At 42.8% G+C, this 17,514-nt stretch overlaps 1 protein-coding gene across 1 annotated transcript in view; it reads right to left on the bottom strand.

Annotated features, from left to right (window-relative positions):
• Positions 1 to 17,514, bottom strand: part of LOC133543114 (protein kinase C-binding protein NELL1-like) — an 881,729-nt gene that overhangs the window by 678,591 nt on the left and 185,624 nt on the right. Inside the window, exon 4 of the mRNA XM_061887562.1 lies at positions 15,075 to 15,245. Within this exon, the coding sequence (XP_061743546.1) occupies positions 15,075 to 15,245 (171 nt within the window). The remainder of the gene's footprint in view (positions 1 to 15,074; positions 15,246 to 17,514) is intronic.

Below are 17,514 nucleotides of genomic sequence, written 5' to 3'. Positions count from 1 at the left end.
CAGCGCCCCCCCGCCACCCCAAAGGGAATAAGCGGTTGAAAATCGATGGATGGATGGAAAAAACAACACTAAATGGTCCCTAGTGTGTGAATGTGAGTGTGAATGTTGTCTGTGTTGGCCCTGCGATGAGGTGGCGACTTGTCCAGGGTGTACCCTGCCTTCCGCCCGATTGTAGCTGAGATCGGCGCCAGCGCCCCCCGCGACCCCAAAAGGGAATAAGCGGTAGGAAAATGGATGGATGGAACATAAAAAACACAATATAGACTTACAATTAGTGCACCAACCACAAAAAACTCCCTTTTTCATGACAAAGAGGAAAAAAAAAAAAAGGGTTCCCACCCCCGGGCCGCGGGACAAATTAAGCGTTGAGCGGTCCGCGGATACAAAACGGTTGGGGACCACTGCTTTACACAATATGGGAATGAATGTCAAATTAAATTTGCTAATAGGAAGCTAACTACTTAGCTGTGTGTCCTTTGTAGCTAAAAGTGATTGCCATTTATTTTGTGACAACAAATTATTGTCATAATGAGTTAATTCACATTATCATAGGCTTGGAAGACATGAAAAGCAACAAAACACTGGTTTATAATTAGGCTATTTATTGTTAAAGATAAGCACTTTGATATTGAACATTGAACAGTGCAACATGAATTTCTAAAAAAAAAAAAAATAAATAAATACCGAAATGGAAAAAACTTCAATGTGAAAATCTGTCCTTCTTCCCTTGACTTAATGAAAACACCATCAAGTTGTAACTTATGGTCTTTCTCACTTAATGCTCAGACTAAACAACTGAAACGCAATACAACTTTATATCTAAACCTCTACTGTGAGAGAAATGTGATCCGCCGTAAAGACAGTGCATTTTATTTTGAATATCAACCCAATGTTTTATTTTGTATTTTGTACACTACTTCCTGTCCCGCACGATCCGCTCTGTTCTGTGCGGAATTGATGTGCCGTGCTCCGACGTCCGGCAAAAACAGAAGCTGACACATTGAATAATAGAATAATACAGTGTTTTTCTGAAATATGACCCATATTAGATGCTGAATAAGTGGACGGCAACTAGACCATAACTCCCAGGTTCAAGTTGCTCCACTGTCACGTCTCCTCAGGCCGAAGTTGGCTCTCTCTCCACTCTCTCCCTCACTCTGTCAGAAGCGCAGGCTCAAACAACCCGGTATTACAAGAAAACGTGGAGCTTTTGTACCGCTGTTTTTTTTGTTTTGTTTTGTTTTTTTTACATTCCTAACAGGAATTTATTAATGTTGTTTAAAGAAAAAACTGATGGAGGGTGCTGCCATGCAAGGCGCTAACCAGGACCCACAGGAGCAAGGGTGAAGTGGCTTGCTCAGGACACAACAGACGTGACAAGGTTGGTACTAGGTGGGAATTGAACCAGGGACCCTCGGGTTGCGCACGGCTACTCTTCCCACTGCGCCACGCCTTCCCATAACACTCATCTTCTCATTGTTGAGTTAAGGGTTGACTTGTCTCTCCTTGTTGTATTCTCTGTCACTATTTTCCAACCATATGCATGTACAGTAGATGGCAGTATTGTCCTGTTTAAGAGTGTCACAACATTGCTGTTTACAGCAGACCAACTGCTTTACGGTAGACGAATAAATGACTGATATTTTTTGTTGTTTTACCCCGCTGGGAGGACGTTAATGAAACTGCCTAACATGCGTTAAATAACATGCGTAATCTGTTGAATCGCTTAAGCCGTTGAAATCCGAGTCTGAATCCAAGCTAATGTCGCTATATCTTGCTCTGGTATTCCCATTGTTTGTTTACATTGGCAGTACTGTATGACGTCACAGGGAAATGGATAGTCGCATCGCAAATAGCGAAAATCAAGCACTTTAAAGCTTTATTTAGGGATATTGCAGGACTGGTAAAATTTTGAAACAAAACTTCGAAAAATACAACAAGCCACTGGGAACTGATTTTTATTGTTTTTAACCCTTTTGAAATTGTGATAATGTTCCCCTTTAAAACTAATAAAAATCAGTTCCCAGTGACTTATTTTATTTTTCAACGTTTTTCTCAAAATTTTACCCATCACGCAATATCCCGAAAAACGGCTTCAAAGTGCCTGATTTTCACGATGAAGCGAGGACGAATTCGCCGATCGCCTTCTAACTAACGATTGGTATGTGTTTGTCTGACATGGAATGTGGGTGGAGGGAAAGGCTGGGTGCAAATATAGCCACAAATGAGGCATAATGATGCAATATCTCCCGTCCAAAGGCAAAACCTAGTAACTCACTTCTAGCTGATTTTGCGAAAACAAAGGAAAACCAATCTATCTTGATGCTGTCTTACAAAGATCTACAAAGTCATCAAACGTATAGATGTTTTCTTGAGCTTTCATTTTCTTTCCGATTGAGCCATGGATTGAATCTGCTCTCATGAACGTGTGCCCTTTCTCCAGATATTTTATCACAATCTCGGGTGGGCCCCATTCTGCGTTTGCACATTGGGCAAGAGACAGTTTTTATTTTGACCTCCACAGTTATCTGGCCAAAAGAGTATGCAAGGGGAAGAATCAAGAACAATACATTTAATGAAGGTGCTTGCAACGTCCTGGGCCAACCTTCCAAATATCCCCTGGTGCCATAATATCACATAATCAGCTTGACCGTCGGCCCCCATTCTTGCAAATGTCTCATTAAAGACAATAAGGCGACTGACAAAGAAGCTCCGATTGGTCCCTTGAGATACTAGGTTTTTCTGTTGTATCTACGCGGTTATGTGGTAGTTGCTAGGTCCTGCCATGCGCGTAACAGCTTACTTACGGAACAAATGACAATATTGCATACACTAATGTAAAGCATATCACCGAGGAACTCCAAAATTATTATCAGCTCAGTTTTGACCAAAATTGAGTTACTGGGTTTTGCCTTTGGACGGGAGATATGTACATACATTTAGCCTAAATAGCATGTTAGCATCAATTAGCTTGCAGTCATGCGGCGACCAAATATGTCTGATTAGCACACTCCACATAAGTCAATAACATCAGAAAAACTCACCTTTGTGCATTCATGCACAACGTTATAAGTTTGGTGGACAAAATGAGGCGGAAAAAGAAGTGGCATAAATCACGTCTTAGCCAACATATACATGGGGTATAACTCGCTCGTCTGCGGGAACAGACTGCCGTCGTCCCTGAATAGCTCGCACTAGGGCAGATTCAATAGTGGTGTATTTTCCAGGATTGCAGATTTCGTTGACTTTATCGTTGGAAATGCATGTGCTTTGAGTGTCGCAGGATATCCACACATTTAATCAATCAATCAATGTTTACTTATATAGCCCTAAGTCACTAGTGTCTCAAAGGGCTGCAAAAACCACAACACAAACCACTACGACATCCTCGGTAGGCCCACATAAGGGCAAGGAAAATTCGCTGTTTTAGTAACGCTTTTAATGTGTGACTCAAAGGAGAGAGTTGGGTCGAAGATAATACCCAGATTCTTTACCCAGTCACCTTGTTTAATTGTTTGGTTGTCAAATGTTAGAGTTGTATTATTAAATAGAGGTCGGTGTCTAGCAGGACCGATAATCAGCATTTCCGTTTTTTTGGCGTTGAGTTACAAAAAGTTAGCGGACATCCATTGTTTAATTTCATTAAGACACGCCTCCAGCTGACTACAATCCGGCGTGTTGGTCAGCTTTAGGGGCATGTAGAGTTGGGTGTCATCAGCATAACAGTGAAAGCTAACACCGTATTTGCGTATGATGTCACCCAGCGGCAGCATATAGATGCTGAAGAGTGCAGGGCCAAGGACCGAACCCTGGGGAACTCCACACGTTACCTTAACGTAGTCCGAGGTCACACTGTTATGGGAGACACACTGCATCCTATCAGTAAGATAAGAGTTAAACCAAGACAGGGCTGAGTCCGACATACCAATTCGTGTTTTGATACGTTCTAATAAAATATTATGATCGACAGTATCGAAAGCAGCGCTAAGATCGAGGAGCAGCAACATAGATGACGCATCAGAATCCATCGTTAGCAATAGATCATTAGTCATTTTTGCGAGGGCTGTCTCCGTAGAGTCATTTGCCCTGAAACCAGATTGAAAGGTTTCACATAGATTGTTAGACGCTAAGTGTTTATTTAACGGCTCCGCAACTATTTTTTTGAGGATTTTTGAAATAAAGGGAAGGTGAGACACTGTTCGGTAGTTTACCATGAGGTCAGAATCGAGGTTAGGTCTTTTAAGAAGAGGATGAATAACCGCTTTTTTGAATGCTAGGGGAACAGTGCCCGAGGAAAGTGATAAGTTTATAATATTTAGCACTGATGGACCTAATAATACAAAGAGCTCCTTCATCAGTTTCCCAGGAAGAGGGTCGAGTAAAAATGTAGTTTGTTTTATTGTAACAATTCCTCTAAGGTTATTTCCTCAAAACGAGAGAAACTATTCTGGAGGGCAGTATCCGCCGTATGTCGTAGCATAGCTGTCGTCGGTAAAGTGTGCGGAACAAACGAGGGACTTTAGCATCTTTTGACCACTGTTGCAACTTGAATCCGTCTCTGTTCGTGTTGTTACACCCTCCGACAACACACCGACGAGGCATGATGTCTCCAAGGTACGGGAAAACAGTCGAAAAAACGGAAAATAACAGAGCTGATTTGACTTGGTGCAAAAATGGCGGATCACTCCATGTTGTGACGTCACGGGTGAAAGGTCATTGCTCCGACAGGCGAACAATTGAAAGGCGTTTAAATCGCCAAATTCACCCTTTTAGAGTTCAGAAATCGGTTAATAAAACATATTTTCTGCAACATCAAGGTATATATTGACGCTTACATAGGTCTGCTGATAATGTTCCCCTTTAAAACGGTTACAATCCCAAATATTTACCAACAGTGCAAAACATTTAAATGGATTACTGAATCCCTCTCATAAATGTCAGGACCGGAAGCCCCAGGTCATGTCCTGTCTTCTTGTTGTTGTTGTAATTACTCCCGAGGTTAGTGCTTAGTTCTGGTCTAGTGTTCCTATTTTTGTTTCATCTTCCTGCGTATCCATCCTGCTGTGACGTGACCACGTATCGAGCGCCGTTCTCCGCACCCGCCTTTGTTTATTGATTAGTGTACCCACCTGCTGTCTCCACTAATCACGCCTCCTTGTACCGTAGTATTGTTCACCCCTGACTACTGTTTAGTTTCTTTGTTCCTATGCTAATATAGTTTTTCCATGCTACTTATTATGCTATGCTAAGATTGCCTCAAGCTGTATTTTTTTTGCCACGTTTTGGATTATACACAAATTTTACCTGCACCCTGCCTGCTGTTTTGCGCATCTCTGCAAGTGAAGTGTGAAGTGAATTATATTTATATAGCGCTTTTTCTCTAGTGACTCAAAGCGCTTTACATAGTGAAAGCCAATATCTAAGTTACATTCAAACCAGTGTGGGTGGCACTGGGAGCAGGTGGGTAAAGTGTCTTGCCCAAGGACACAACGGCAGTGACTAGGTTGGCCGACGCGGGAATCGAACCTGCAACCCCCAAGTGACTGGCACGGCCACTCTACCAACCGAGCTAAACCGCCCCACAACTGTAAGACGAACTCTTCGATATGCTACATCACAACACTTGAGGGTTTCAGGTTCAATTCCCGCTTCCACCATCCGAGTCTCTGCAGTTGTGTCCTTGGGCAAGACACTTTACCCACCTGCTCCCAGTGCCACCCACACTGGTTTAAATGAAACTTAGATATTGGGTTTCACTATGTAAAAGTGCTTTGAGTCACTAGAGAAAAGCGCTATATAAATATGATTCACTTCACTTCACTTATTACATTTGAGCAAAAATGTAGATGGCACAAATTAAAACAGGAAGTCTGCAGGTATTAACAGAAAATGAACAAGAAGATTAATAATCCATTTTCTACCGCTTGTCCCTCATATTTATGCCAAAATAATAGAATGATAAATGCAACAATAAGTTACTGCATATGTCAGCAGTCTAATTAGGAGCCGCTGTTTCCTTACTTGCTACTAAAAGACAAGTTGTCTAGTAAGTTCACTATCTTATTTAACGCCAAAATTCTTCTTTGATCGTAACAAGGAACATATGTTTGATATAACATAAGATTTTCTGTTAAAATTGTTACATTGAGTTGGTGACGAACCCCGAGATGCAGAGATGGTGGCAGGCATTGAATAGGAAAACATGATTTAATTCAAACACTAAAACAAGAACAAACTAAAGGGTACTAACAAAAGGCGCGCACAAGGCGGAGAACAAACTTGGCGATGAAAAAAATCACTTAATGAGCAGAGTGAACAGAAGTAGACAAAGCTACAACGATAAGTAATAATGATTGATTGATTGATTGATTGATTGATACTTTTATAAGTAGATTGCACAGTACAGTACATATTCTGTACAATTGATCACTAAATGGTAACACCCCAATTGAGTTTTTCAACTCGTTTAAGTCACGTTAATCAATTCCTGGTACAAATATATACTATCAACATAATACAGTCATCACACAAGTTAATCATCATAGTATGTACATTGAATTATTTACATTATTTACAATCCGGGGGGTGGGATGAGGAGCTTTGGTTGATATCAGTACTTCAGTCAATGACAGGTAGTGGGGACAATAATCCAGCACTGACTGGAGGAGAAAGCAGCTTTTAATAGTACCTGGCTGATTGACACCAGGTGTGGCCAGGTGCCAATCAGCCACAGCTGGGGAGACACAGCACTCAGGGAGACAAACAGGAAACGGACAACATAAGAGCGCTGACAGGAAACAAAGACAAAGGAAAAACTAAAACATGGCCAAACTGTCAGGGACAAGCCTGACAACAATAAAGCCAATAATGACATTTTTTGTGGTCCCCTTTATTCTAATACATATTTTAAATAAAATCTAAATACATCCATCCATCCATTTTCTACCGCTTATTCCCTTTTGGGGTTGCGGGGGGCGCTGGCGCCTATCTCAGCTACAATCGGGCGGAAGGCAGGGTACACCCTGGACAAGTCGCCACCTCATCGCAAATCTAAATATTAAATAAATTAATTAATTCATTACATTAAAAAATTTACCTAAAAATAGCCCATAGGTCATTCAAGTTCGAAACCCCATCTGATCGGAATGATCTCCCTGCTTCTTTAAATCGCATTATTTCATTTTTTTTTTTATGTAAATCAAATTAAGTATCCAACCTGCAAACAACTTGTTTTTGTTCCTGATTTTGAAGTTGCATTATGTTCCTCCTGATGTTGTGTTGTTGTATTGTATTCTCTTGTAACCGACTGCAATGGTTTATGTAAATGTGTGTGAGTGGGTGTGATGCGGGGTGCTGTACAAGTGGTAGAGTGGTGTGTGTTTTTATGTTTTATTCTGGTCTGTTATGATCTATGTTGGGTTTTTTTTGCTTTGTTTCTGTATTTGTGTTAGGAACCCTCTTGAAAACGAAATGCCGCATCTCAAGGGTCTATCCTGAATACATTGAAATTGAAAAGCATCGAAATACATTTTGCTACCAGTACTGGTACCAAAATATTGGTATACACCCATGCAATAAATGACAATTGTGCTTATTTATAAAACACATGTTTTGTAAATAATTTTTTTTAGCCGCAATCAAAAAGCGGCTTCAAAACATAGCATATGCCACATTTTTAATCAAAGAGCCACCATTAGTTGCTATAAGTATACTACCGCCATACTAATGAATCATATTCGGTACTATACCGCCTCTAAAAAGTACCTGTCCAACAACCACCCAGTCCCCCAGTCGTCGTCACGTCGCATCATTGCTGGTTTATGAGCAGAGGAGCATGTTCGGCAGCGCACACATACAGAGTACTTACAATCAGACACAGTGTGTAGACAGAAAAGGGAGAGCCGACGCATTTTGGCCTAAAAACTAAAGATAAAAGGTGAAGTTATAACACTGAAACGCCCACAGGGAGACTTAAGCTAGTGGCTTAAATCCATCCAAAGTCAGCAGTATTTAAGTTACTTCTGAATCACTAATCCTCTCCTCCATGGTGACAAATAATTATTTTTGAAGTATCATCACCGAAAGCTCACTGGCATCACAATGTAAAGAAACGCCATTGGTGGATCTACACCTAAAATCCATTGTAATGATACCAAGTACAGGAGCGTATCTAGTTGGACTATGATTACATCCATATTTTTTGGGCATCACAACTACTTATTATATTTTTTTTTTTTTTTTTTATAAACACAGGAAATATGTCCCTGGACACATGAGGACTTTGAATATGACCAATGTACAAACCCTGTTTCCATATGAGTTGGGAAATTGTGTTAGATGTAAATATAAACAGAATACAATGATTTGCAAATCATTTTCAACCCATATTCAGTTGAATATGCTACAAAGACAACATATTTGATGTTCAAACTGATAAAAACATTTTTTTTTTTTTGCAAACAATCATAAACTTTAGAATTTGATGCCAGCAACATGTGACAAAGAAGTTGGGAAAGGTGGCAATAAATACCGATTGAGGAATGCTCATCAAACACTTATTTGGAACATCCCACAGGTGTGCAGGCTAATTGGGAACAGGTGGGTGACATGATTGGGTATAAAAACAGCTTCCCAAAAAATGCTCAGTCTTTCACAAGAAAGGATGGGGCGAGGTACACCCCTTTGTCCACAACTGCGTGAGTAAATAGTCAAGGTGCAATTGTAGGAAATTTAGGGATTTCAACATCTACGCTCCATAATATCATTAAAAGGTTCAGAGAATCTAAAGAAATCACTCCACGTAAGCGGCATGGCCGGAAACCAACATTGAATGACCGTGACCTTGATCCCTCAGATGGCAATGTATGAAAAAACGACATCAATCTCTAAAGGATATCACCACATGGGCTCAGGAATACTTCAGAAAACCACTGTCACTAAATATAGTTTGTCACTACATCTGTAAGTCCAAGTTAAAGCTCTACTATGCAAAGCCAAAACCATTTATCAACAACATCCAGAAACGCCGCCGGTTTCTCTGGGCCCGAGATCATCTAAGATGGACTGATGCAAAGTGGAAAAGTGTTATGTGGTCTGACGAGTCCACATTTCAAATTGTTGGGGAAATATTCGACATTGTGTCATCCGGACCAAAGGGGAAGTGAACCATCCAGACTGTTATCGACGCAAAGTTCACAAGCCAGCATCTGTGATGGTATGGGGGTGTATTAGTACCCAAGGCATGGGTAACTTACACATCTGTGAAGGCACCATTAATGCTGAAAGGTACATACAGGTTTTGAAACAACATATGGTCCCATCTAAACGCCGTCTTTTAAATGGACGCCCCTGCTTATTTCAGCAAGACAATGCCGAGCCACATTCAGCACGTGTTACAACAGCGTGGCTTCGTAAAAAAAAAAGAGTGCGGGTACTTTCCTGGCCCGCCTGCAGTCCAGACCTGTCTCCCATTGAAAATGTGTGGCGCATTATGAAGCGTAAAATAAGTCAATCAATGTTTACTTATATAGCCTTAAATCACTAGTGTCTCAAAGGGCTGCACAAACCACAACAAAATACGACAGCGGAGACGCCCGACTGTTGGACGGACGGACGGACGGACGGACGGACGGACGGACGGACGGACGGACGGACGGACGGACGGACGGACGGACGGACGGACGGACGGACGGACGGACGGACGGACGGACGGACGGACGGACGGACGGACGGACGGACGGACGGACGGACGGACGGACGGACGGACGGACGGACAGACGGACAGACAGACAGACAGACAGACAGACAGACAGACAGACAGACAGACAGACAGACAGACAGACAGACAGACAGACAGACAGACAGACAGACAGACAGACAGACAGATAGATAGATAGATAGATAGATAGGTAGATAGATAGATAGATAGATAGATAGATGGATAAGATAGATAGATATATGGCTAGATAGAGAGATAGTACTTTATTGATTCCTTCAGGAAAATTAAAATTCCAGCATTAGTGTACATAGTTGAGATCAGTTTAAATTAAAGTAAAAAGTAAATAATGGGGGTTTAAATGGAAAAAAATAGAGAAATATTACAGTAAGAATAAAAAGAAACAATGGGAATAAAAATATAACAGTAAAATAAGAATATAACAAGACAAAGTAGGCAGTAGGATCGACATCCATTGTTTTCGGTCCCCTGGGGGGTGGGGGGGGGGGGGGGGGGGGTTGCCCACATCTGAGGTCCTCTCCAAGGTTTCTCATAGTCAGCATTGTCACTGGCGTCCCACTGGATGTGAATTCTCCCTGTCCACTGGGTGTGAGTTTTCCTTGCCCTTTTGTGGGTTCTTCCGAGGATGTTGTAGTCGTAATGATTTGTGCAACCCTTGAGACATTTGTGATTTGGGGCTATATAAATAAACATTGATTGATTGATTGATAGTGACCATGTTATGACTGAATGACTGAAGCTCTACATAAAACAAGAATGGGAAAGAATTCCACTTTCAAAGCTTCAACAATTAGTTTCCTCAATTCCCAAACATTTATTGAGTGTTGTTAAAAGAAAAGGTGATGTAACACAGTGGCGAACATGCCCTTTCCCATCTACTTTGGCACATGTTGCAGCCATGAAATTCTAAGTTAATTATTATTTGCAAAAAAAAAAAGAAGTTTATGAGTTTGAACATCAAATATCTTGTCTTTGTAGTGCATTGAATTGAATATGGGTTGAAAAAGGATTAGCAAATCATTGAATTTTGTTTATATTTACATCTAACATATTTTCCCAACTCATATGGAAACGGGGTTTGTATTTTTAACCCATCAAACATCCTAACCCCATCCATCCATTTTCTACCGCTTATTCCCTTTTGGGGTCGCGGGGGGCGCTGGCGCCTATCTCAGCTACAGTCGGGCGGAAGGCGGGGTACACCCTGGACAAGTCGCCACCTCATCGCAGCAAACATCCTAACACCTGTCAAAAAAAGTACAGGCTACGTTTTATTCTGCTGTGTTCATCCAAGAGACTACCTCACACCCTCCTCCATCTTCTCAACAGACACGGCAGGTGCACACGGCGCCCATAATTAATGTACAAAGCTCCAGCCTGTTGGGAGCGATCGGCGTCCGGGAAGAATCAATACTACAACACGACCCTCCTGTGAGTCATACAACTTTTTTTCATCCCGCACGAGGTGACAGAGGCATTAGCGCCACTAAAACCTGCGCCGCTCGCTCGCGGTGTAGCGGCTGTCTGGCTGCAAGTTCACGGAGGGTTCCAGGGGGGTGTGAGGAATGGCCGCCTCTGAAGAGCGCTCTCGTGGAAAAGGAGGCCTTCGCCGCCAATCGATGAGGCGATTATATCATCGCTGACAATACGGGAGCAAGGGAACGGCAGACTGTAAACCGGGTAAAGACGCAGACTCCTAATATGGTGACGTGTGCGTGTTGGCTGGTTCTCAGCAGCAACATTGACAACCTGACATCCACAGAGACAGAAATCACTTTGCTGTTGATGCACTCATTAGTCGTGTCAAAGTCGGAGCACAGAAATACACTATCAGGGTGTATAGCAGGGGGCGGGAACCTTTTTGGCTGAGAGAAGCCAAATATTTTAAAATGTATTTCCGTAAGAGCCATATAATATATTTTTTTTTTAACACTGAACACAATAAAACGTGTGCATTTTTAAGAAAGACCAACATTTCTAGAGAGCTCTCTTATTCTTTGTAATAACATTGGTATTCTGAAGCTAACTGTGGAGGGGGGTGTGGCCTGCGGGCCTGCAGCGAAGCGGGGTGTTGCCAGTACCGGCTTCGAAATCAGCGACAGGTGCGTAGAAGGCCCACCTGGGCCTTTTTATCTGATCACCCGTCGCTATGTTATAAGCAGCAGCCGGGAGGAGAGATGTGCTTGTGGCCAGAAACCAGAGCGAGAACGAAAGAGAAAAAGAGAATTGCTGGAAAGCAACTGAGAGACTTATTGAAAAATAAAACGATATTGTAACCCTGAAACAGGCTCTCATGTCGGTGGTCTGAAGCCCCACACTAACCAATAATAAATAAATGACTTCTTACCAACGTCTTGAACATAAAAATGCATGACAATGTTTTATATTCCATCCATCCATCCATCATCTTCCGCTTATCCGAGGTCGGGTCGCGGGGGCAGCAGCCTAAGCAGGGAAGCCCAGACTTCCCTATCTCCAGCCACTTCGTGTAGCTCTTCCCGGGGGATCCCGAGGCGTTCCCAGGCCAGCCGGGAGACATAGTCTTCCCAACGTGTCCTGGGTCTTCCCCGTGGCCTCCTACCAGCTGGACGTGCCCTAAACACCTCCCTAGGGAGGCGTTCGGGTGGCATCCTGACCAGATGCCCGAACCACTTCATCTGGCTCCTCTCGATGTGGAGGAGCAGCGGCTTTACTTTGAGTTCCTCCCGGATGGCAGAGCTTCTCACCCTATCTCTAAGGGAGAGACCCAAACTCATTTGGGCCGCTTGTACCCGTGATCTTATCCTTTCGGTCATGACCCAAAGCTCATTACCATAGGTGAGGATGGGAACGTAGATTGACCGGTAAATTGAGAGCTTTGCCTTCCGGCTCAGCTCCTTCTTCACCACAACGGATCGATACAACGTCCGCATTACTGAAGACGCCGCACCGATCCGCCTGTCGATCTCACGATCCACTCTTCCCCCACTCGTGAACAAGACTCCTAGGTACTTGAACTCCTCCACTTGGGGCAGGGTCTCCTCCCCAACCCGGAGATGGCACTCCACCCTTTTCCGGGCGAGAACCATGGACTTTTTATATTTTGAACGTTATTTTTAACACTGTGATTACAAGAGAACAATTCATTATTTATCGTGTTAAGCAATGTCAGCTCAGATTTATCTGAGAGCCAGATGCAGTCATCAAAAGAGCCACATCTGGCTCGCGAGCCATAGGTTCCCTACCCCTGGTGTATACAGTCGTGGTGAAAAGTTTACATACACTCGTAAACACTCGGCTGTCTTGAGTTCCCAATAATGTGGAGAGGCGGAGCCGACGGTCCGACAGAGCCGACAAGATGGCGGCAAGGAGGCGGAGATGGCGAGCGAGCGGCGAGGCGGGGCGTGCCGGGAGCGACGCCACAAGCGAGATCAGGTGCGTGGATCGCGCACCTGGATACAATTAATGAATCCTCTGGCGCGGTTAAAAGGGGCGGCAGCTGTGAACGTCGAGGAGAGTGGTAGAGAAACGAGAGAACAAACGACAGCGCATGCAACGAGGAAGAGAGCGAGAGGCAGACTGAAGCGACGCGGACGGCTGGAAAGCTATACGGAGGCGACTTGTCTTATTTGAAAAAATAAAGAAGTCTAAACCTGCTAAAAAGGAATGTCCTTCCTTGGTGGTCCCTGGAACCCGCAAGACGACGGCTTGAGTTCGTCACAAATAATTTCTACAACTATTATTTTTTTGTGATAGAGTGATCGGAGCTATGGCTAGGCGATATATCGTGGGTTTGTCTCTGTGCAATATAGAAAATGACTGTATCGTGATATTCAAGTATACCGTATTTCCTTGAATTGCCGCCGGGTATATAGTATGCACCTGCCTAGAATTACTGCCAGGTCAAACTCGCTTCGCAAAATAATTAGCGCATGCTTAGCATTACCGCCGGCTCAGGATTAACACCGGGTGAAACTCGTTTCGAAGAATATTATTTTTTTAGCGCATGTCTAGAATTTCCGCCAGGTCAAACTCGTTTCGCCAAATAATTAGCATATGCTTAGAATTTCCGCAGGGTCAAACTCGTCACGTCACGAGTGACACTTCACCTGTCATCATTTTCAAAATGGAGGAGGCTGATTTCAATTATTTGAAATCGCATAAAGGGAAGAAGCTTAAGAGCTATGCAGTAGGATTTAAGGTCCAAGCTATTGAATATTGTCGTGGAAATTTCTTAAAGACGATCTTTTAGTGACAAATAGCTTCAAAATGATTTATTAAAGTAAGAAACAAATAATAAGCTTTGCAAAGCGAGACCAAACCAGAACGACACATCCGTTCGTTATAGCTTGTTCTAACTCCTTTAGAATTTGACATGACAATTAAACATTCTCAGAAGTCCCACCCTCCATGCTCATTTACATACAGTACACCAGTGGAATGAATACCCAAAGTCCTGTGAAGGGGAGAGGGTGTCGTTTGCCCGGAATGGGAGGGGGTCACTCAGGAAAGGGGAACAATTTAGCTCTGTTGGGGGTTAGGAAGAGGGAACACACATGCCCAGGTCAACTATAGTCCACATGTCACATCAAAGACACAGGAGACAGAGCTTGATCAGATAAGAGATCTCTTGCTAAGTCTCACATTCCTGAGCCTAATAAACAACTCTTGGCGACCCGTTCAAAGAAGATCATCAATTAAAACGAGTACAAGTAATTTTGCTATCACCATCCATCCATTTCCTACCGCTTATTCCCTTTTGGGGTGGCGGAGGGCGCTGGCGCCTATCTCAGCTACAATCGGGCGGAAGGCGGGGTACACCCTGGACAAGTCGCCACCTTATCACAGGGCCAACACAGATAGACAACATTCACACACATTCACACACTAGGGCCAATTTAGTGTTGCTAATCAACCTATCCCCAGGTGCATGTCTTTGGAGGTGGGAGGAAGCCGGAGTACCCGGAGGGAACCCACGCATTCACGGGGAGAACATGCAAACTCCACACAGAAAGCTCCCTTTTGCTATCACAATATGCTAAAAAGAACAGTAAGCAGATATGTTTTATTAATAGACCGTAGCCGCGTGTGTCAAATATGAGTCATTAAATGACCCCCACCTCCTGGTGGTAGAGGGCGCTAGTGATCTTTCTTAAGACTACTCGGCTGCAGAAGAAGTGACAACTTGTCGTGTTTGGAGGAAGAAGAATACTGAATTGCATCCCAAGAACACCAAACCTACTGTAAAGCATGGGGGTGGAAAGATCATGCTTTGGGGCTGTTTTTACAAGTCTATGTAAACTTTTGACCATGACTATAGGTGTGCAGTTGTGTGTGTGTGTGTGTGTGTGTGTGTTACCTGTTACAATCCACGTGTAGGAGTAGATGGGAGGAGCTTATAGTCAGGGCAATCTTGTGCCACTGGCCGTCGGCGAGGCGGTAGGGGAAGGACTCGGAGCGGGGCTTGCCCTTGAAGCGGTAGTGGTAACGGATCTCCTCTCGCACGCCGCTGCTCTCCAGTTCAAAGTAGCTGAGGGAGAGAAAGTCAAAGGTCAGACGTCAGTTTCTACACTGATGAAAATCATAATCATAGTTCTAAACATTGGTAAATAGACTATTTTGACCATAGTATTTGGCCTAGACTCACATTTGAACTTCAAGTGCCATCTTATTCCTAACCCATAGGGTTCAATATGATGTCAGTCCACCTTTTGCAGCTAATACAGCTTCAACTGGTCTGGGAAGGCTGTCCACAAGGTTGCAGAGTGTGTTTATAGGACATTTCCACCAGTCTTCCAAAAGCGCATTGGTGAGGTCTCACTATTATGTTAGATCCACTATGGACTGGACTCCTACAATATTATGTTAGATCCACTATGGACTGGACTCCTACAATATTATGTTAGATCCACTATGGACTGGACTCCTAAAATATTATGTTAGATCCACTATGGACTGGACTCCTACAATATTATGTTATATCCACTATGGACTGGACTCTCACTATTATGTTAGATCTACTATGGACTGGACTCTCACTATTTTGTTGGATCCACTACGGACTGGACTCTCACTATATTATGCTAGATCCACTATGGACTGGACTCTCCCACTATTATGTTAGATCCACTATGGACTGGACTTTCACAATATTATGTTAGACCCACTATGGACTGGACTCTCACACTATTATGTTAGATCCACTATGGACTGAAATCTCACAATATTATGTTAGATCCACTATGGACTGGACTCCTACAATATTATGTTATATCCACTATGGACTGGACTCTCACTATTATGTTAGATCCACTATGGACTGGACTCTCACTATTATGTTAGATCTACTATGGACTGGACTCTCACTATTTTGTTGGATCCACTACGGACTGGACTCTCACTATATTATGCTAGATCCACTATGGACTGGACTTTCACAATATTATGTTAGACCCACTATGGACTGGACTCTTACTATTATGTTAGATCCACTATGGACTGAAATCTCACAATATGTTAGATCCACTATGGACTGGACCCTCACTATTATGTTAGATCCACTAAGGACTGGACTTTCACAATATTATGTTAGACCCACTATGGACTGGACTCTTACTATTATGTTAGATCCACTATGGACTGAAATCTCACAATATGTTAGATCCACTATGGACTGGACCCTCACTATTATGTTAGATCCACTAAGGACTGGACTTTCACAATATTATGTTAGACCCACTATGGACTGGACTCTTACTATTATGTTAGATCCACTATGGACTGAAATCTCACAATATGTTAGATCCACTATGGACTGGACCCTCACTATTATGTTAGATCCACTATGGACTGGACTCCCACAATATTATGTTAGATCCACTATGGACTGGACTATCACAATATTATGTTAGATCCACTATGGACTGGACTCACACAATATTATGTTAGATCCACTATGGACTGGACTCTCACTATTATGTTGGATCCACTATGGACTGGACCCTCACTATTATGTTGATCCACTATGGACTGGACTCTCACTATTATGTTGGATCCACTATGGACTGGTCCCTCACTATTATGTTAGATCCACTATGGACTGGACTCCTACAATATTATGTTAGATCCACTATGGACTGGACTCTCACTATTATGTTAGACCCACTATGGACTGGACTCTCACTATTATATTAGATCCACTATGGACTGGACTTTTACAATATTATGTTAGATCCACTATGGACTGGACTCTCACTATTATGTTAGATCCACTACGGACTGGACTCTCACTTTTATGTTAGATCCACTATGGACTGGACTTTTACACTATTATGTTAGATCCACTATGGACTGGACTTTTACAATATTATGTTAGATCCACTATGGACTGGACTTTTACACTATTATGTTAGATCCACTATGGACTGGACTTTTAGTGAAGTATATTTATATAGTGCTTTTTCTCTAGTGACTCAAAGCGCTTTACATAGTGAAACCCAATATCTAAGTTACATTCAAACCAGTGTGGGTGGCACTGGGAGCAGGTGGGTAAAGTGTCTTGCCCAAGGACACAACGGCAGTGACTAGGATGGCAGAAGCGGGAATCGAACCTGCAACCCTCAAGTTGCTGGCACGGCCACTCTACCAACCGAGCTAAACCGCTTTTACAATATTATGTTAGATCCACTATGGACTGGACTTTTACAATATTATGTTAGATCCACTATGGACTGGACTTTTACACTATTATGTTAGATCCACTATGGACTGGACTTTTACAATATTATGTTAGATCCACT

This window comes from Nerophis ophidion, linkage group LG25 (assembly GCF_033978795.1).
Source record: "Nerophis ophidion isolate RoL-2023_Sa linkage group LG25, RoL_Noph_v1.0, whole genome shotgun sequence".
NCBI lineage: Eukaryota > Metazoa > Chordata > Actinopteri > Syngnathiformes > Syngnathidae > Nerophis > Nerophis ophidion.
This window is presented reverse-complemented; position numbering and strand designations above follow the sequence as displayed.